Genomic DNA, 22,861 nt, shown 5'->3' with positions numbered 1-22,861 from the left:
CTAGCGTCAGCGCTGCGCTAGTGCCATGCTAGTGTTAAACTCTTTCTGTGTACCGTCTTTCTTTGTATATATCTCGTGCTTCAATGTGGGTTTCAATGTGGGCACTTGTGGCTTTTACACAGCTGCGGCGTATGTATGTACCAAATGGTATTTCCTTTACAAATGTACTTGATGAGGCTTGTAACCAAGAAGGCCAAGAATTATGCTACACACTTTCATCAGGATATATGCAAAATGGTAAAACTGAGTGATGCCTTGCCCAACCTCACGGGACATTAAATGGTTTCTATAGTTGCTGTGAAACGTGTCAAAGAATGTTTTAAATCAATTGCTACATTCAAAATATTAATGTGATCCCAGATGGTAATCACGTAGCAGTATGAAAAAAAGCACCACCCTAGATTTGATCTTAAAGAGTGCAAACAAATATGACAAACGCCAGTTCCTTGCCCAACCTCACGGGACATTAAATGGTTTCTATAGTTGCTGTGAAACGTGTCAAAGAATGTTTTAAATCAATTGCTACATTCAAAATATTAATGTGATCCCAGATGGTAATCACGTAGCAGTATGAAAAAAAGCACCACCCTAGATTTGATCTTAAAGAGTGCAAACAAATATGACAAACGCCAGTTCCTTGTTTAAATTCTTTATTGAGGCATACAATGCTAAAGTTCAAAAGGAAATTAATTACACAATGTTAGCAACAGGAGTTAACACACTATTTGAGTGGGGCAAACATCTTTGGTTGATGTAGTTTGCTTACTTTCTTTACTACTGTACAGTGAAGGTAGAAAAGCAACATTACTAACTTAAGTGTTTTTTTTTATTCCTAGCCAAAGAGACTGAGATTAGGGACGCTTACTTTCAGACCAACGACAGCTCAAAATAGACATGAATCCAAACATTTTTCTAAAACAGAAAGCAATGACACCAGTTTCCCAGGATGAGAAGGAAATAATACAATAATTCCTGTAAGATTCAAACCACTGGACCGCCCCACTTGTACAAAGCAAAGTGTTACATTTTAGTTTAGTCATTAGTCTTAAAAAAAAAAAACACACAAATTATCCATAACCACTAATTACATACATTGGAAAAAAAGATAACACAATGTGATGATTCATATCTATATTTGTCCCAATGTCAGATGAGGAAACAGAAATGCAGGCTTAAGGAGACATAAGGAGACATGTTTAACAAAGTTCCCAGGTGTCTTAATAAAAGGTTTCTGGCATTTGTTTTTCCGGTCAGAAATACATAAAATATAAAGAATCACACCATTCCTAAATTACTGTTTTGTGTGGGTGTTTCTGTTTCATGCAAAATCCAAGTACATCTGCCAATACCACGACAACTGGTATGCGGGATGTATGTATATGTATTTTTTGTAAACTATACAAGGTCATACAAAATGTTTACAATGTAGCACACCGCTTTAAAGAACCTCACAGAAAAGAGGTGAAAAAGGCATGTTTTACCATTGGTCGTATCTCCCAAAATCACAGGAATCTACGTATTTCTTCAGGAGTGCAATTACTCATACCAGTGTGTGCACGTTATAAGCGCTGCAGGAGTATCCTGTTGCATGTCAACAGAGGAGAAGCGGTCAGTAAAAAGATAAAGTAAACGAATGACTAAACATTCGAATCCACCCAGTGCCAATTCATCACTCATTTCATACAGTATATGCTTTGTTTTTTTTCAATGGTCTATTTTCCACAGTTAATAAGCATGTGATTGCAAACATTCACCTGTTATGCAGTGTAAAATATTTATTTGCTGCACTAGGTTATGTGTCGTTACTTCACAATACAGAGTCACCTCTCAAGTCTCAAGACCAACGGTGTAAAATTGGACACGTATATCCTATAAAAACAGTATAAACACCCTTGAAAAGCAACCCCTGGATCATCATTCCTGCGCTTGCCTCCCCTGGAAACTTAATACCCCAATAGTTTTGTTGCCAAAGATTTACTAGATATCACATTGGAAAAAAAAGGAGGCCAGAACAAAGAAGCTGTTTTTCAGTAGAGAAGCAGACAAGGTCAGTGAGAGGGAGATACTTGGACGGATGCCTAGGAGATGTCCTGCTGTCCAGGTTGTGAGCACTAGTAAATGGCAGTTTTCAAGAAGCCGCATTTGGGACTGTTTGCACTTTAATGCAAGGTACACACATACCGATAAACAGACGATTTTGAGCTAGATTCCGATCAAAATCAGCAAAGGTCCAGTTATCGGACGTCTCCAAAGATTATCCTGACCGATTAGTTGGTGGCCAAGGTAGAAAAAATTTAAATGTTAAACCTGCTCAATATTTCCGATTGTAAACTTTTGTTTGTGGGCAATAGGCAATCCACAGACACTATGAAAGTGAGGTGAAAGGGGAGCAATCTAAGAAGCGACCTTGAGTTGCTGAACAAAACTAGAGCTGAGAGATGACTTTGTAACCACAATATAACAACCAGACAAACAATCAGTTATTCGGCTTCATATTCTCCGATGGCTATTGACAAATTCATGGTTTCTTTTTAACGTAACCTCTGTTAGTCGCTCTTTGTGAAATTTCTCAAGATGGCACAAGATGGCCCTGAGCCCTGTCTAAATAGAAAAGTGGTACAGTTGTTCCATTGATGTATGGTGAAGTGGTACATCTTGACCGAGGAATGTTGTTGTATCTCAAGGAGAAGCTATTTTTAGCCTGGGTTCTTACAGAGAGTATATAAATGTGCATGTACATGCGCAATTAATGTTCACTTTGTTGATTTATTTTTAAAGGAAATCATCTTGGGGTCATAGTTTGCAGTTTGTAGCCCATTTACAATTAAAAACTACAGTATTAGTATGGGCAATTGTAAACATTTTATGGGCAGCACGTTAATTACTCACGTTTTTGCTTTTCACAACAAGGCTAGGTCCCTATCTCCTGCAAATAGTGGGGGTCGCTGTACCTCTCTCGATTGCCTTTTTGATAATTACGACAACCTGTTTACTATAGAGGGACATTTGAGGCGCTATTGAGTGAGTATTGGAAAACAAAGTTTAGGACATTTGCTTTACAGCAACTGTTTCAGGAGCTGCTGTAAGGGAGTGCTTCTCTTCACTTTTATGGGCTTCTTGATCTGCGTCTTCGTCTTCCTCCTCATCTTCTTTATCCTCGCCAACGTCATCATCACGCTCGGGGACGGCAAGACCAGCAGAACGATTGCCGTTTATTTCACACTGGATGATTGATGTATCGCCGTTGATTGCCAGCTCGGCCTTCATGCCGTCCGCGGTGGACTGACTCAACATTTGTTGACTCTCGTGGGCAGCTTCTTCGCACAACGCGACATCTCCAGGTAAGCATTCCAGTGGAGAGATCTCCACATGTGCATCTTCCCCCAAGACCATTTCTTGCAAAGGAGCCTCGCCATCTCGACCTTTCTTTACATTGAATGTCATGGGAGACACTTTGAATGTAGAACTTTTAGCAGTAGGGCTCTTGGGGTGAGTCGGACTGAGGGTCTTTATGATCTTTTCACGCTTTTCAGGGGGAACAATCTTGGTGGTAATCTGCGCCATCTTCTTCTCAATGCTCTGGCGGGAGAAGGCCTTCTTCAGGCTGTCGACTTTCTTCAGACTGGTCCGCTTGAATTTGTCAGACCTTCGCTCAAACATATGGGAACTACCCCCGGCAGCTCCGCACTCCAGTATTTCTCCCGCCGCTCTGTCAACTGGAAGATCCTCGTCCGAGGAAAGGCTGATGGTCTGAAGACCGTCAACGGAGCTGGCAACGGATATGTTGGGCTGAGTGGACTCTGCGTCATACTGGCTTGGGTTTGGGGTCTTTAGTGAATCCTTGACCAACACACTTGAGGGTATCTCATTGTCCTCCTGTTAAGAAACAGACCAAAAAACAAAAAACATTACTAAATACTCGAGAAACCTTTAAAAACATTTCGAATAATTAACTGGATAAAGGGTGGTTATGTGAAATGTACCGTCTGACATACTAGCATGTGAAAGAAAAGATAGCCGGAGTTGCATTGATTCGTGTGGCTACACCAGATTTGCATTGGCTAACAGCGTTAGCTTCAATGCATGTGTTGTTGTTTTATGGGCATTTAAAAATGTAAACGGTGGTAGGTCAGTGTCATCTGTCATGTATTATTATTATTATTTGATGTTCCTGCTAATCGAGTTACTCACAAGTTACTCTGTAAAGTTTTTTTTTTCAATGAGTACTATCTTGTGGTTAAAGTAAATATTTGATGACTACTGTTCATTTTACTCGAGTCATATTATTCTAAAGTAACAGTACTCTTACATGAGTACAATGTTTGGGTATGCTACACTCCTCTGCTAAGAAGTATAAAATGAAGACCCAGTCACCTCTTTCTTTCAGTTACTTCTATCGCCATGTCAATCTGTCCATCAATGTAATCATGCATGCAAGACTCAAAAACCACAAGATGAGAGAATTAACCACCGCGATGACTTGAAAGGAGTCAGTACAAATTTAGAAATAGTTGCTGATGCATCCGAGAATGACTGCATTTCCAAGAATGCACGGCTGCCTGACATTCTAAGAGTGCTTAAGGTGACAGGATACCAAAGGTTAAAAAAAAAAAAAAAATGTGCAATGCACCTTTTACGGGGTGTTATTAACACATACTCAAAGACCGGGCCGACCAGATGATCTGGGAGACTCTTGGTTCATACACATTCTGTATTCTACAGCTACAGTAAACATCAAAAGAAAGTAAAGCAAATACACACACGAGTTTGAGTAGAAGTTAAAGCCAATTAGCTTATCAGAATATCGTCCGATATTTACTATATGCATTATTTTCATCTTTCTGATCACTTTAAGTCACTAAAGGGAGTGCCTCAAGCATTTACAGGTATGAGCCATCGCTTGGCATTTTTTTTTTTGTCTTGCAATAAAAGCAAAAATATGATATTACAAATGTGCTTCAGACTCCTACAGCTGAGGGCAGAAGAAGTTTTCATAACATCCAGTGACAACATTCCTCAGTTGGTGGTGCTAATGCGCCATTAAGGTGGTTTGCCCACTGCCAATCAAACAACTCCACAGAAGAAGAACAACGATGGACAAAAACAAATCCTGGTGTTTGTTGGGTCAGTGGAAGGGATTATTATATTTTCCTGAATTTCAATTGGTAGAATAGTGGGGAACCGGTTCGGACATCTGCCTCACAGTTCTGAGGACCGGGGTTCAAATCCGGGGGCTACTTGTATGGAGTGTTCTCATGTTCTCTCCATGTCGGCATGAGTTTTCTACAGCAATTCCATTTTCCTCCCACACCCCAAAATTACTGTTGATTGAAGAGTCTAAATTGCCCGTAGGTGTGAATGTGTGTGCAGAAGGTTACTATGTTTCTCTGTACCCTACGATTGGATGGCGACCAGTTCAGGGTGTACCCTGCCTCTCCTCTGAAGATAGCTGGGAAAGGCTCCAGCACTCCCACGACTCTTGTGATAATAAAGTGGTACAAAAAGGGTGGCTGGCTGGATGAATAATTTCAATAGGGAATGATGAGTTAGAGTACGTGTTTTGAGATACAAATGTGATCATGGAACAAATTCAAGTGATATCCCAAGACACAACTGAAGTGTATTGTTGTGCAAAGGTTGCTCATCTGCAGTTAGTTACTACGGTAGTATCTCACTGGAAGCCTAGCCTTTTAATTTACCCTCTAAACAAATACTTATCAGCCACTCACAATGAGATGCAATGTGACACGGCGAGGCACGCATCTTTTGTGCCTGTGTGTTAATGACCAAGCATGTGGAACATGGACCATTTTTATAAAGAAAGAGCAACGTACGTCAATTCGGAATGAAACAGCACAAAAGATAATGAACGTGCGACTAAGCGACAACAGGTTTGTTGTATTGCGGCCACGTTCGTTATGTAACTTGTTGCAAGGTTACAGGAACAAGATTTGTCCTGTAGAAGTGTCATTTGCATGAATAGCAAGCGAAGCCAAATGAGCCAACCCTTATATAAGACTTGATCTATTCAAACTGAAGCGATCGTGGTGGGGCATGACAGGACAGGACAGAGTTGAATCTGATTGAAAGAATTTGCGAGTGCTTCTTACCTTTGGACTGAATGTGTATTAATTGTGGGATTATGGGTGCGCTTCTATTTATTTGATCATAAAGTGCCTTTGGTAGAATTGAATTAAAAAACTGTCAAATGGGCAGTTGGACACAAGTCATAGCATATCTTGCAATGCAACTACAAAAGGAAACAGTAAAAGGACACACCTGTTAGATGTCATGGATTACACGAGAGGGGGAAAAAAAAATAAGAAGCCAGATTTTCAGGTTGAGAAGCAACTCAAGATTTGAAATGGAATAGGAGAGTGCGGTGTGCAAAGGCACTCCCAAACAAAACACACTACCGAGAGGAGCTTTGGAAAGCTGACTTCAGTTTTTATTGTCTGTTTTACAGAATGCGGCTGTAAGACCAGTTGTTTCATCAGTTTATCTAATTTACAGTATAAATTACCATTCGCCAAAACCTGGTTTCTCTGCGCATGATTTGGAAGCTTGGCTGGCGGAAGATTTGTCCACGTCATGTCTACGGTGGAATGTAAGTGGAGCTGCAGTCTACCTGTGTTACTAGCATTCTTTCGCCATTTGGCTTAGTTGGATTCTTTGTCCTTTGTGTAATTACGCTGAAGAATAAAAGAGCCCTTTTCTTAAGACACTTAGCAGTTTCAAATCATCAACAATGTGCTTGTCCCATTCGTATATCTTTAACCAATCAGTGAAAAGCAGAACTGAACTCATGTGATGGAGAAAATTTGCCTTATCAGCATACTGTATGTAATGTAAGTGTATCCCGTTCACAGGCCGGGAAGTTCTTTTCAAGGTCCTCCCAGCATGCTTGCTGCACATCAGTGGACACTTGGAAGGAAAAGGGAAGAGACGGAAGGGGAATGGAATTATCTGATACTGTATTTCCTGTAAAACCTTCATAAACTCAACCGTTGATGCAATGCGAGTAATATGCATCAACAAAAAAATAAACTGAACAAAAAAGACATTCCTTGACGTTTCCAGTTATTGTTTCACTGTCAATCTCTTTTAGCTGTTTTCTTTCATTGCGCCTCAAAAGACAGCATTGGTACCGTTTCAATCAGTATATAATCAGTGGCATTGTTTGTAGACAGCATATTTTTGATAAGGTCGCCACAAATTCCCACCGCGTTTACCGCATGTAGCGGCTGTTACATAAGAATGTTCACAGATAAATGTTAGAAGTCATAAAGTTATCTGACTTTTTTTTTTTTTTAACGAATGGAAATGAGAACCCAAAATGGTTATTGTTTTCCCTTTTCCTGTCTAGAATGTCACGGCCGTTTGGATGAGAGAGAGGCATGCATATTTCTCACAAGGCCGAAAGTGCAGAATGTTCATCAAAGGGTGAATGTGTAAAAAGCTGCCTAAGGGATAACTAGTTATTGATAAACTCAGACGAGGGAGATGCGAAGGTACCCGCTTCCATTTGGTGTGAATTCCTGACTTTAAAATCCAAGAACGAGGCCTCGATCCAGCCAAAATAGCTGACTTGTGTTGAGTTTCAAGTGTGGATCCTTAAAACCGTTGTGTGTCCTGCTTTGATTGACATCATCCACCCAATTTTGTGGAAATCATGCAAACTCGTGTCAGGTGCTGATTTTTTTCCCCACTTTTCCGCTATGTGTTGGGGGGGAGGCTAAATTACAAACTAAAAGTGCAATAATTCGTGTGTTTTCAGCTATGTACCCAAGAAAGTAATACAGTTAGTACATTTTCCAGGGACTATTGGCAACTACAAAAAAAAAACATTTTTAACACAATACATGCACTTGCACTTATTTTGGCATAATGATGCCCCAAAACATACCATAATTACCGGCCTACAAATTATAAGGCTCACCCGCTCCATTTGTAAAGGAAATACCATTTGGTACATACATAAGCCGCAAGTGCCCACATTGGAACCCACATTGAAACACGAGATATTTACAAAGAAAGACAGTACACAGAAAGAGTTTTGAGTTATAATACCTTATCTTATCTTAAGATAGCAACAACACGGTAGCACGAACAGGGCTGGTTAAAAAAAAAAAAAAAAAGAAAGAAACAGTAGCGGCAGCTACACCATAGCAACACGGTAGCACAGCACTAACAGAACCGGTTAAAAAAAACATACCTAAATCACTGTGATGCGGCAGTAACACAGCAGAAACACAGCGGAGTGGTCACGATAGCGCGGCGCTAACAGGGCCGGTTAAAAAAAAACATACCGGTAAAAAAAATCACTGAGATGCGGCAGTAGCAGAGCAGCAACACACTAGCACAGCGCTAAGAGGGTCGGTAAAAATAAAAATATATAAATATACCGGTAAAAATCACTGAGACATGGCAGTAACACAGCAGCAACACAGCAGCAACACGCTAGCACAGCGCTAACGATAGGGCAGCGCTATCAGGGCCGGTTAAAAAAAACATACTGGTAAAATTAACTTCCTCCACACATATATTCCACTGGTCTCACTCTTACCTTTTCCGCTCAAGTAACTCTTGCGGCAATTAGAAAAAATGCAGAAATTAGCCGGATCACCTCATAAGATGCAGGTTTCAAAGCGTGTGAAAAAAGTCGTGGCTTATAAGACGGAAATTACGGTAATTAATTAATTAAAAGAATAAAAATCTTTCCTTTGGATCTTACATACAGTACATTTTTTGACAGCGTGGTTTCACAGACCTGATGTATACAGATGTTAACATTTGTTTTTGTATATGTTCCACTATGGTTGGAATTCAAGAGTCTATATTTTTTAATCATATAAGTGAAACTATGAAATCTTTGCGTTAATACTTGCAACATAACTCCAATGTTATGAAAACTGTAAACTGCAAATGTGTCAAAAGAGTAATTGACATGTTCAGGCCTCGGGTCTTTACAGTCTTAACTGGCTTAACATGAAAAATATGCACAGTATGTTGCCTTGGGAGTTCCAAAGACAAGAGGATGAATACTTAGCGTCTTGTTTTTAAACCCCCTTATCTTCATATGTGTAACTTTTTTTTACTAACACTTCTGAATAATTGAGGTCATTTCTGGAATGTTATCAATGAAACACCACACATATTTGGAGGATTTTTATTCAGTCCTGAACCTTTTGGATAATTCAAATGACTGCGTCAAATTGACCCTGGACAATTTATGTTGTTCCTCATAAATGAATTCAACAGTACGGTAAATTAACAGTCCATTGAGTCATAATGTACAAAATTACTAAATATCCATTGCAATGGTGAGTGAAGGAGTTTCGTTGAGCTCTGGGTCAAATTGACTGGTGATGTGTTCCAATTTAACATCTCACTGATGATTTGCTTCCAATAACGTTGACTTTGACTGTTGTAAATATTTCAGATGTGGCACATTTGAGCCTTTCGGACTTCGTGGACATCTTGACTTTGACTCAACTAACTGAAAAAGAGCTGCAGGGTGAGGCTGCTGAACACACCCGTTTGCACCCATTTGGTCAAGTGGCAATGATTGATGGAATAGTAAACAGACATTTGTAAGTCAGTCTTTCAACGAACAATACCTGTACAGTATATCCTTTATTTGTAATGCTTAAGATGTCATTATTTTAATTTCATGAGAACACCTCCCAGTATAACCCAGCAGTGGGCACATGTTTAGCTTGGCTGGGGGACATATTTTTCCATTCCTTGCGCATGTGTTTGTTTTTTGATAGTGTTTGTGTGTGCGTGTGTGTGTGCGTGTGTGTGTGTGTGAGTGTGTGTGTGTGTGTGTGTGTGTGTGTGTGTGTGTGTGTGTGTGTGTGTGTGTGTGTGTGTGTGTGTGAGCACTGACTGTTGTCACTCCTTAGTGACGTTGCAATTTGGATTCAGATCACTTTCTTACTTTTTCTCACACAACTCCCATTTCATCACAGGATAAAAAGTAGAAATTGTTTTGTGTGCATGCGTGTGTGTATCATTAGTTGTAATGCAAGTCTTGTTTTGGGAGGTTGCCATGAGAGTTCCCCCAAGATCTGCAGCCAGCCGATACCAAAAGTCTAACCTCTCTGTTTTGCCAATAATCTGTTTTGAATGTGGTGGCATGGTCAGTAATTGAGTCTCATCTGCCAGCTTTTCTATTATTTAGCGCATAACTAAATTTATGGCAATCCAATTTTCCAGAAAGCCAATGTGACCCTAACCCAAACACGAACTTTGATCATCCATTATCCATCCATCCGTCCGTCCATCCATCCATCCATCCATCCATCCATCCATCCATTTTCTTTGCCGCTTATCCTCACAAGAGTCGCGGGAAGTGGTGGAGCCTATCCCAGCTGTCAACGGGCCAGAGGGGGGTACACTCTGATCTGGTTGCCAGCCAATCGCAGAGCACATCGAGACAAACAGCCGCACTCACAATCATACCTAGGGGCAATTTAGAGTGCCCAATTAATGTTGCATGATTTTGGGATGTGGGAGGAAACTGGAATGCCCAGAGAAAACCCACACAGGCACAGGGAGAAGATGCAAACTCCACACAGGCAGACCCGGGATCGGACCCGGGTCCTCAGAACTGTGAGGCCAATGCTTTACCAGCTGATCCCCCGTTCCGCCGAAACTTGATCATTTAAGGCAATTTTTTTTTTCTGATACAAAAAGTATAGGTACCAGTAAGTAAACCTAAAACCATCCAAGTCACTCTTTTGTGAGCAAGTCATGCTGTATTTTGATGAAATGTTCAATTTGGCCGAATTACGTTTCTGCAGCAGCAAAGTTGGGGAAACATTTGCTGTCTTCAAGCACTATCATGGCATCAAAGCCGAAAGGTGAGCCCCGAGCCATAGCTCTTAAAGTAATCGGTGTTAATCTGTGTTAGTGTTAAGACTTAGCGTGTCATGTATGTGTGACATGAATTGAAAAAATGTTATTTGGTGGCTTGGTGTTGAATCTCTAATTCCATGATTAAAAATATCATCAGTGTTCTGCACTCTCTTTAGTTTCGGTCCTGGTCCCTTGTTGCAACATCCTGGGCAGCACAGTCATTAAAGTTTGTGGCATTTTTTTTTATCATCCTTTTGGTATTATAATCGGAGAAAGTCAGAGACCTTTACTTAAGACACCAGGAAATTATTTTAAATTGCGTGTGGGTGCAATATGGGTCTCCTGTAAGAATGAATTTGTGGTCAATACAAGAAAGTCCACCCGCAACAATTTAATCATTGCCTCAAACGCAGCTCAATCGTATTTCTAGTCTGGTCTTGTCGAAGGAGCTTAAAATGAAGCGTTTAAAAAAATGGGTGTGGTAGCAACATGAATAAGTACACAGCAAAGCTGTACCACTGGGGAGATGAGTTTTGACAGTTGCCAGTTTTTAGTATGCCAATTACAACATTGCTAAAGAGTGAATTTGAGGAGATCTTTTCAAAAAACGCTTTATTTGGAGAAAAATTAAGAATTATTCACCCAGATTATTACATTTCACATGTTGTATCCTTGTAAAACTTCATTTGTCATTCTAAACAAGACAGGAAATAATACTCTGTTCACAAAAAAAAGCCAAAAGTCACTTCTTCAAATGCCAGGTGTCGACAATGTTCAATTTTTAAACTCAAAAGTGCCGACAATCCATCCGTTGTACGTATTGCTAACCCTCGCTAGGGTGGCGGGTGTGCTGGCGCCTATTTCAGGTGACTCTGGGCGAAAGGCGTAGTACACCCTGAACTGGTCGCCAGCCAATCAAAGGGCACACATATTCAAACAATTATTTGCACTGACATTCATACCTGTGGACAATTTAGAGTCTTCAATTAACCGACTTTGCCTGTTTTTGGAATGTGGGAGGAAACCGACGTACCTGTTGAAAACCTACACAGGCACCCGGGTCCTCAGAACTGTGAGGCAGATATGCTAACCATTCGTCGGTCCATTGTTTCGCTGGCGCCGACAACGTTCCTATTATTTGGTTTTGCTGTGGAGTTTTCAACAAAAAAGAGAGCTTGGAGGCTGTCGGATGGTAACTGATACAAGTGGTTGAGTGCAATACTTAGCAAATGCCATGTTATATTCAGAAACCATAAAAGCCTACAACGTGCACAGAAATAACAGTTGTGATATTTGATTGATGGAGGAATATAAATGTCCATTACATACATTTATAAAAATCTTGTTTAATCATTTGAATGTGCAGTTCTAAATAGCATGGACAAAACCTGTAGGCTTCTCTTGGAAAGTAAAATAATGTCAGGAAAAGCCTTCGAAAACAGCTGAATAGTTTTCTGTCTGTCAAATGCACTTTAAATGGTGTCAGGTGTGTGACTGACTCCGACTTAACATGAGTTTAAATGTGATTGTGTGGTTAATTCTGAACACAGTGTGTACCCGGATCATCTTGGTTGTTTATTTGTATTTCACATTTCAAAGCTATTTGAGCTGTACAGGTTATAGTTCACATTGGGCAAAGGTTTTGGAATGATTTGCCTTGGTGTCATTTTTTTAAATATCGCAAAAACAATTTGAACAGGGGTGCGTATACTTTTTATGTCCACTTAAAGTATGAGTAGGCTCCAGCGCCAGGGCACAAAAGCAGAGAAAAAAGGAAGAGCGGCAGTAATTAAGGCCCTCATTAGTCCTCGTTATGTAATGCAGTAAAGCAGCAGAGGGCATTGTCAATTTTTGGAGTGAGCGCAGTCAACAGTGCACCGGTGGCTGTCTCCACATACAGTAGGGCCCTCTGTGTTTCCACTCCAGCGGGCGCATACAGGGTGACGAGTGTTCTCGATCCATTTGAGGGCCTCCTCGGGCAGAAATGCAGCAAGGGTATTTTGTCTTTTGGATGGCGGAAAATGCACGTTGTCAAAGTACTGGTAGCGTGTCACACTGATTGAGAAAAGAGATCTTGGTTTTGGAGGGGGTTTGATGGTGGTTTCTTTGTCATGCAAAGGTCGACTTGACGCTGACTTTTTCTGGCATCTCTAACAACTATTTTTTTTAAGTCCGACTGTCATGAAATGGATGATTTTTGGCATATTTAATGAAAAACCACAGCCAATATGGTCCCATGTGTTTTTTTCACCACAAAACATGATTTTGACGTATAAAATTTTTTGTAACTCCCGCCATGAAAATCCTCTCGAGGGATTTGTTTTCGAGAAGAAGCAGGAAGTGACGTAAAGGACATTGGCGCCCCCAAGTGGACTCGTTTGTTTTCATTAGTTTTACCTCCGGGAAGGTAGCTCATTGTTCCTTCGTGTTACCCAAAATGCCGGCTCATTGCATTGCTGGACATTGCTTGAACACTCAGGATAATGGAATTGCCCTTCATAAGTTTGAAAGAGACCCTGTTCGTTGTGAAAAATGGATTGCACGGGTGCAGAGGACGAGAGCTTCGTGGGTTCCAAATAACAGGTAGGTGTGTATACAGCTACTAAAAAAAATAATAGTTTGGGGTGGACCACGTAATCGGTCTCTCTCATAACATAACAAAAGATCCGCGTATGAAATGTGTCGATGTGCAACAATGTCTCACTCAGCCTCGTCTCGATAGTGTTCATCGCGTACTGCGGTGGCTGTGAACAACGCTCTAAAAGCAGCACGCCTCGGCTCCATTATATGCCACCATGGCGCCGAAAATCAGCCACACCGGCTGAGGTGCCGTGTTCGGCGGTCACAGCTTCTGCGAAGGCTGCACGTTGGGGCTTTGCGACGGGGGCGGTTCTGAAGAACCCAGCCGAGAATGCGTTACTCAGTCACGTGCACGCATAGAGTGCCCCGGCTCAACTGTGTTGCTCAGTACTGCGGACACCCCCCTAAAAGCAGCACTGCTCAGCTTTGTCATAAGCCGCGATGGCTCATCTCCACCGCGGAAGTGGATCGGACGGGGATGCGGTTTGGCCGTGATCGCATATCATCTGGATATGGCTCGAAACAATAGTGTAATATTGCCCTGAGGGCTCGAAACAATAGTGTAATATTGCCCCGGTAGCTTCACTCGGTTGTGTGGTGTTGTCCTTTTCGAAAAGAGCTTTGGTGTCAGAAGGGGCGTCGGAAAAATCCGAATATCTCTGTTGTTCGGCTTCCGTAGTAGCAGGCACTGCGCGTTTTTAAAGGCGGAAGTGACGATGACGTCAAGGACAGAGGACGCGACTAATATGGCGACCACTTGGATGTCGAGGGACACTCAATTGCGCAACTTTGTGCACGGATGACGCGCTCTCCGCTCACTTTTTTTTTCGTATAGACATTGAAGTGAATACTGTCATATGTATTTATCATTACAATATCTATTTTAGAATGTTTATAGGGATGACAGTCCCACTTTAAAGAAAGCAACCATCACTTAATATCACTGGAAACTTCTGCAAACGTTCTCCAGAGCAGGCTAAGTTAACGTTCTCCGTCTAGACGACGAAAACGAATCATTAATATATGTTGTACAGGTAGTATTGTGCGATGAAATCGCTCGGGAAGGGTGAGGGGGGGCTCTCTGTCATGTAAATTCCGTATATAGATTTTATAATCATGACAAGAAAGGTGGAGCTTGTGTGCCTTCAGGACACATGTCTCAGCAAAACAGCCAGAAAAGACCAGGAAACAATTTGCCAAGTCAAAATGGTGGCAATCAAAGTTAAGCAGCACGATAGGGGTGGGTGGGGGTCGGGGGGGGGGGTGAACAAACTACACTCCCCGCCCCTCTTAACTCAAATCTACTCCTGAAGGCTTGCCAACACTCATTTACAGCTCTGTAACTTCATATGCTTGACCCGAAACATCAGGATCATGGTGATTGGGTAACACGCACAATTGCACACTCACACAAGCCACCAAACACAGCACACAAACATAAAGACACACACACACACACACACACACACACACACATTTGACGTACTATGCCCACCGAGATGCCCTTTTTAGTAAATGTGCTGGATCAGATAGTAGCTGCCTAATAGCCGTATGCCACTAATTGATAAGACAAAGTAGAGATACGTGATGTTGTACAGCAGGGGCGGGCACGGCACCCTTCTTTCATTTAGCCCACCGAGCATTTGCATTTATGTTATTTCCATTTTTCCATTTTCAACACTGGTTATCCTGATCAGGGGTCACGTGGCGCTGGAGCCTATCCCAGCTGACTTTGGGCGAAAGGCGGACTACACCCCGGACTGGTCGCCAGTCAGTCCCAGGGCATATGTACATGTATTTTTGAAGTCATGTATCGCATTAAATATTTGGTTAATCAGTTGATTATTAATAAAATAAAAGATACACATGCTTTATATTTGCCAGTGTTTTATTTATTTCAAACAAATGTTAATTAATTATAATATTACAAAGAATAACAGAAGAAATGAGAATTAATAATGTTAATAATGGAATATTAAATTCAATAATAATTTGAGTAGTAACAAATATTTGACAAATTTACCACCTTTATTGATAAAAACTCAATATTTATTATTTTTTAGATTACATCTCTTAGTAAATAGTATAGTCATTAATTTATTTGATTAATTGATTTGTTTTTAAAAATGAATATTACAAAATAACTTCAGAAATGTAACTATATTACTTAATACATGGGTACATAATTACAAAAATACCGGGATTCAAATCCCGGCCCCGCCTGTGTGGAGTTTGCATGTTCTCCCCGTGCACTCCGGTTTCCTCCCACATCCCAAAAACATGCATTCATAGGAGACTCTAAATTGCCCTGAGGTGTGAATATGTGCGTTTCTTGTGTGCCCTGCAATTGGCTGGCGACTAGTTCAGGATGTAGCCCGGCCTCCTGCTTGATGACAGCTGTGACTGGCTCCTGCACTCCCGCAACCCTCGTGAAGATAAGCAGCTTAGAACATGGATGGATTTTATATTACATGTCTATTCATCCATGCATCCATTCATCCATTCTTCACACCGCTTATTGTGGTTGGGGTCGCGGGACAGTGGATCCTATCCGAGCTGACTTTGGGGGCAAGGTGGAATACATCCTAAACTCATTGCCATTTGGTCGTAGAGGACATATGGTTACGGACAACCATTTCCACTCACATTCACACTGAACTGAATCCACACTATCCGCACTATAGTCAGGCAAGTGTACACCATCAGACACCCTTTATATTCATTTATCTTATCTTATCTTGTTTGATTATTATTAATATTAGATTTTAGTAAAATAATTTTAGACCTACAATTACCTTGTTAATTAAATAATGGCTTATGTACTTAGAACTAAATTGACTATGCAAAATATTTAAAAACTAAAAGGAATTATTATAACTTGATTGTAACAATTTTTTTATATTCAGAATTTTACTTTATCTACTGTACCAATGACCTGACTTGTTGTTCCATTTTAAAAATCAAACCCGGCCAGAGCACATGTTTGCCTACCTTTGCTATACAGTATCCATCCATTTCCTTACCTGCTTATCCTCACTAGGGTCACGGGAGTCAATCCCAGCTCTCAACGGGCAGGAGGCAGGGGACATCCTGAACTGGTTGCCAGCCAATCGCAGGGCACATATAGACAAACAGCCACACTCACAATCACACCTAGGGGCAATTGAGAGTGTCCAATTAATGTTGCATGTTTTTGGGATGTGGGAGGAAACAGAAGTGCCCGAAGAAAACCCACACAGGCACGGGGAGAACATACAAACTCCACACAGGAAGGTGTGGGATTGAACCCAGGTCCTCAGAACTGTGAGGCCAATGTTTTCCAGCTGCGCCACCGTGCTGCCTGCTATACAGTACTCAAGTGGAATCCAGCGATACACTGAAAGCCAGGAAGCGAGATTCACTCAAAAGCAGCACCCAGTTGCTCAATCCTGAATTCAATAAAATTGATCCTTGGCCATGAGCAAACACAACAACGTGGCAAATTACCGTCTTGGCACCTGCCGCACCCGAACAACAGAGCGTTGGTACCTGGGCAACCAGATAACCAAGATGGCTCAGTGCTCTCAGTGGCGTCGGCTGTGTCAACAATAATACCCCCCCCATCCCCCACCCCCTCTTCAGCCCGCCACTCCTCCATCCCACACACAATCCCGCTTCACTTCCTCGACATGCACTTGTGTGCACATGATGAAATCTCACATATTTATGGATGGGGAGAAAATTGAAATTCGTTCAGATGTTTATTTAAAAGTGCAAGATGCATGCACATCATCACGATGTTATGATTGAGTGCTGTCATCTGTCAGAAACCTTCAAGGAAACTTCCTTTATGATGCCATTTTTGTATTTCAAACTTTTCCAATCTTTCTTATTACATTTACAATGCTAAAAAAATAAAGATCCACATCACACTTAACATCTACTTGTCACGCACGTGTGTTATGACAATCAGGGACGGAGCTATAGCTTTGCATTTTCCAACTTCTCCAACAATAAGTTAAAAAACAAGTGACCAGCCACAAATCTAGCGACATTTTGTGGTGTTATTGTCAAATTCAGGACAACAGCAAATGTTCATCCTACCGCCTCCAGACTGCAAATGAATGACACTTAGGCAAAGCCACTACCAATCAAACCATATCCCATCCATCCATTATCTGAGGTGCTTGTCCTCCGAAGCATTGTGGGCGTCCTGGAACCTATCTCAGCTATCTTTGGGCAGGAGGCGTGGTACCCCTGAACTGGTTGCCAGCGAATCGCAGCACACATTGAAAACAAGCAATCACACTGACAATCACACTTCTGGGCAACTTAGAGTCTCCATTGAATGGATGTTTTTGGGATGTGGGATGAAAACCCACCCAGGGACGAGGGGAAAATGCAAATGCCACACAGGAGGATTTGAAAACCGGTCCTCAGAACTGTGAGGCAGATGCTCTAACCAGTCGTCCTCACAGAGGTGGCACCAAGCCATCGAATACACTGCCTTACTGGTCTCCTGCAGTGATTCCCAAAGATAATGGAGGGTGGGCTCACTCTCTAGTGGTACATGAAAGGATTTCTAAATTAAATACGATTAAAGTTACATTTTCACAACAGTACATTTTTTTTACTTCCCAAGTGCAGTGTATTTTTTAAAAAAGTACAGTTCATTTGTATTTAACTTATCTACCATAAATGTGATATTTAGATCAAAACCTCTTCCATCCATCCATTTTCTTAGCCCCTGATCCTCACAAGGTCGCGGGGAGTCCTGGAGCCTATCCCAGCTGTCAACGGGCAGGAGGCAGCGTACACCCTGAATTGGTTGCCAGCCAATCGCAGGGCATATTGAGACAAACAGCTGCACTCACAATCACACCTAGGGGCAATTTAGAGTGTCTAATTAATGTTGCATGTTTTCAGGATGTGGGCGGAAACCGGAGTGCCCGGAGGAAACCCACGCAGGGACGGGGAGAACATGCAAACTCCACACAGGCGGGTCCAGGATTGAACCCGGGACTTCAGAACTGTGAGGCCAACGCTTTACCAGCTGAGCCATCGTGTCGCCCTCAAAACCTCTTTATTATTATTATTATTTTTTTTACTGTATTTTAATACTGACCATGATGGCTGTGCATGTTACGCATGCAGTGGACATATCGGCAAACACGTCCGGCTTGAAAATGACAAAGCATCAGTTGGCTAAATTGCCATGTCATTGGTAGCGAAACCCGTTTGGGGCGCTATTACGTAAAGTAACGGAAATTCAGAACTGCTTGCTAACAGACATTTTAAGAAATATGCAAATCGCAAAAGACGTGTGTTAATTTCACACTGGAGGCCGGACAAGCACTCCAGAGATTAAACTATTTGTATAAAGCTCAGTTTTCTATAAAATGTCCCCTTTAAGGAAAACATCATCTTTATCATCCATTCTCAAGACTCCAAGGTCTGTTCTGCAAGGACATAATTTCCTGTTCAGAGGCCATTTTTTTGGTGCAGGTAAAGTTGAGAGCGTATCTTTCATTCAGCACCTGTCTCGAGTTACCACACACGGCGGTTGAAATGGCGAAGCCGTCTGAAAGCCAACTGTCTCTCTGAATAGCTGTGGGGGTGAAAGCAGATCCAGCCGGAGACCGGGAGCCCTCCTCCATTATCCCGCATTGCTCCATTCCCAGACACACCCTATTTCTTACCCTCCGCTGACACTCGCGTACCTTTTTCCAGTGCTTGTATTTCGGCTTTCCACGATCAAAATTTTTAGGGCCGCCCTCAACCAAGCTTTACACAAAGTCCTCTCGTGTCCTGTGCACCCCCCATTTTTTTTATTACAATACAGTCAACCAGGATCCATTCGTGTTGTCATCCCCACGCTAATAGGTGTAGTCATGTCGCATTTGTGTTGACAAGATAAAGTCCAACGATCGTTAAAACAAAGGGATGCGGTGGTATCGCAATACAAGACTTTATTGCAGTAGTAACCTTAAAAGAGCAAATTTGTCTTGTAGTCTGCTCCGCGCATTATGTGCCATCTCTCATTTGATAATTAATTAGTAAATTAATCAGTAACTTTTGCACATCAAGTTAATAGTTGGTGCTATATTTACTGTTTAAACTATTTTGGGAGTAACTCGATTAATCGTGATTTTTTTTTTCCGCTGTTCGTGGCAGGGCTCTGTCCAAATATTTTTGGTTTTTACAAAGGTATACATTTCACACACATTTATTTTGTTTCTGTCGTCAGTGTGTTTAATGTGACTGTTGCGTTCATTAGTCAGCTCAGTTCTGCAGGTTCCTGCTCGACAAGTTTTTAACAGCTCCAAACCAAATTGAGTGGCGGTTGCATGCCAGCTGTGCCAGATGCAAGACTCTGAGCAAGTACGAAACGAGCTGCAACTGGAGTAAAATATCAACACAAAGACACACAACAACAGGAAAGTCTAAGTGGCATTTAAGTGGAGTATTTACTGTACAGTATGAGAAGCCTTTTTCTCCAGTGAGTCCCACCCGCTGTGCTAAAATTATTTCCTTTCAATGACTTGGTCAGAAAATTCTTAATGACTTTATAGAAATAATGTATCTCCTATCGACTGTATCGGTACCAGTGATATATTGTGACAGCCAGAACCATTAAATGCTGTCCCACTTGATTTAGATAAGCAAGGGGTCCAGTAACCTGTGTATCCACGTTTTGCCATTCACACAAAAGATATATAACCAAGTGTCCAATCTAACAGACCCAGATTTCACTCTGAGTTAGTAAATTTGTGAGTAAATTCAGACGAGATCCTCATCTTTACTGCGCAGATTTGGAACTTGATTTACGAGCTCTCCGAGTTACGAGCCATCGTTTAGTCGAGAGACAACCAAGCTTCAGATACACTGATGCGCGAATGAAGTAAAAAACAAACGGACCAGTTAAAGAACTGTAATACCCTCACATGTGTCAAGGAAAACCGAAGACCCCAATGCAATTTTAGCAGTTTTACTGAACACAAAAATCATTCAATTAGACGGATACAAAATGAGAGCACTCACAAGGAACTGCTTGAGGCCACTATTCGTGCCCAATGATCTGACGCAGACTCCTCCAGACAACTAAACCAACTGGACTCCAGTTCCTAACATCACTCACGAGGGTGCACCCTTTAAACGCACGCATCCATTACACAAATACTACGGTACGTATGTTCAAAAAATAGTGTTCTTTGGTGGGTAGCTGGAAGAGATTAATTGCATTTCAATGTGGAAAGATGAACACCATCAGACTGGATGAAGGGAAAAAAATACTTTTGCTCACAATGTCTAACTCAGGGTCTGCGGGCCCGATGCGGCCCACTCAATCATTTAATGTGGTCCACTAAAGCAAATTATGTGCATCTACTTCAGGTTACTTGCTCAAATCTGTACCAAAATCATTTCCAATCTCCAAAATTCCTTTTAAGAACAGTGATATATTACAAGCATTTTTGTTACATACAGCGAGCACAGCCGAAATTTCAATGACTTCTGATGAATTGGAAAAATAACTTTGCCATATACAATGAATATAAAAAGCCTACAAAATCAGAACCACTTAAAATGGTGGATGATTTGGATGTGATTGGTTAAGTCAGACATATGCCCAGTTATAAGCGGGTGTGCACACTTGTGCAACCTCATTGTCATTTTTTAATTGCAATCTAAAGGATTTTATAAATTGTGTATTTAATCTCGTTTTAATAGGACTCTATACTGCTATATTTATTTTTAAAAAGTTATGACATTTTGAAATTGAATATATTTACATGTGTTTTGCTATATGTTTGGCTTCACTTCAATGAACATTGTGTTTTTCCTTCTGGTGTGCACGCCTTGGCCACCTGAGAACGGCACAATTCAGACATAGGAGACGTCTCAGTTCCTTAGTATATCGCGGTAATATTGTTTGTGTTTGCGTTCAATACCTGTTGCTTACGGGGTAATAATGACGTGCCACCGATGGCATTTGTGAGCCATTCTATGGTGTGTCGCATTGTTGGTTAGCATTGAGCTAAATGGACTTTCTTCGGCCAAAGTTGTGGTTGAATACACAGTGTGTAATTATATTTGTTTAATGTTTATTTTGACAGCACTGTAAACTTCATCTGGGAGTGGCAATAAACCAGCTTGGAGCCTCGGTTCGCTATCTGCTTAAGTCCTGCTTGTTGTGAGCTGGGCTGCGTTGCCATACAACACGCGTAGCTCACATTTTTGCTCTCAACTCAAAGCAAAAACATCATCTGGGTGACAACTCGTATCTCGATCAACTGGTAAATCAGGCCTCAAGGCGCCACTCTGGTTTTTGTTGGTTTGATTTCCCTTGCGCAATACAGAAAATGCAACACCACCCCCACTCCACCGAGGCTCACCTGGAAGATGAGGACTTTGAAGTGGTTCCTCTTGAGCAGGTGGCTGTGGTTGGCCTCCAGCTTCTTCACCTGGACCGCCTGCTTGTCCAGGCGCTCTCTGACCTCCTTCAGGTGACCGCTGACTTTGCGCGAGCGCTCCAACAACTTGCACACGCTGTTGGAGGTGCCCACGTGCGTCTTGGACAGGCGGCTGACGTCGCCCTGCACCAGCCGCACGGCCCCCTCCAGGTCGGCCTGCTTCTGTTCCATGCGCTGCTGGTTTGACTGCACCGCCTCCATCATGTTGACCAGCTTGTCCAGCAGGGCCACCACGGTGATGGCGCTCACCTGGCCGCGGTCCACAGGGCTCCCGGGGGCAGCGGCGGTGGAGGAGGGGCTGGTGGGACTCTTCACACCCAGCCGGGCCAGGGTTCCGGTCGGGGTAGGGGAGGACGGGGCTGACGAAGGGCTGAAGCTCGGGATGAGGAGCTCCGGGTTCTCCGGGGCGGTGTGCGTGCTGCCTGCCACACTGCTGGTGTCGGGGTGGGGGGGCTCTTCCATGGTGCACAGGTGGATATGGTCAGTAGACCGACGCAAGTAGCTCCTGTCGTGCGCACTGAACTTTGTAACTTAGCTCGGCACCCACGCCCCACTCGCTCTCTCTCTCGCTCTCCCTTCACACACACAAGCACAAACATGTTGTGAACTTTCAGAACACCTCCCCCCTACGAGCCAAAGGGAGGGGCTCCGTCACCAAGGTAACCTGCAGGCCTTGCCCTTGCTGACAGCTCAAGAGAGTCATGCGCGTGTCCTTCTTGTGTGCTTTGCATGTCGTGGCGTTCATGAAAGACTAACCTCTCCAGTTTAGCGAGTGTTGGACTCCATTTGGAAACTTCCTGCTAATCGAGGCCCAAGCAAGGGGGTGCCAAAATTCTTTATTTCATCTTTGACATCCATATTCTATAAGTCAAAGTCATCGCAAAGTCTTTACTCATACTGTACTGTAAATTTCCGTGTTCAACGGTGTTGTTCATTAAGAATGGACAACTACTGAGTACTTTTTTTTT

The 22,861-nt window shown here is 42.2% G+C and overlaps 1 protein-coding gene across 1 annotated transcript; it reads right to left on the bottom strand.

Moving 5' to 3' along the window:
* Positions 1-633: 633 nt before the first annotated feature.
* Positions 634-22,477, bottom strand: cavin2a (caveolae associated protein 2a). The gene is made up of 2 exons (XM_061842407.1): positions 21,816-22,477; positions 634-3,876 (listed from the first exon to the last, which is right to left on the bottom strand). The coding sequence occupies exons 1-2, from the start codon at positions 22,353-22,355 to the stop codon at positions 3,043-3,045; spliced, it is 1,374 nt and encodes a 457-aa protein (XP_061698391.1). The 5' UTR covers positions 22,356-22,477; the 3' UTR covers positions 634-3,042.
* Between the last annotated feature and the right edge of the window lie 384 nt (positions 22,478-22,861).

This window comes from Syngnathoides biaculeatus, chromosome 14 (genome assembly GCF_019802595.1).
Source record: "Syngnathoides biaculeatus isolate LvHL_M chromosome 14, ASM1980259v1, whole genome shotgun sequence".
Taxonomy (NCBI): domain Eukaryota; kingdom Metazoa; phylum Chordata; class Actinopteri; order Syngnathiformes; family Syngnathidae; genus Syngnathoides; species Syngnathoides biaculeatus.
This window is presented reverse-complemented; position numbering and strand designations above follow the sequence as displayed.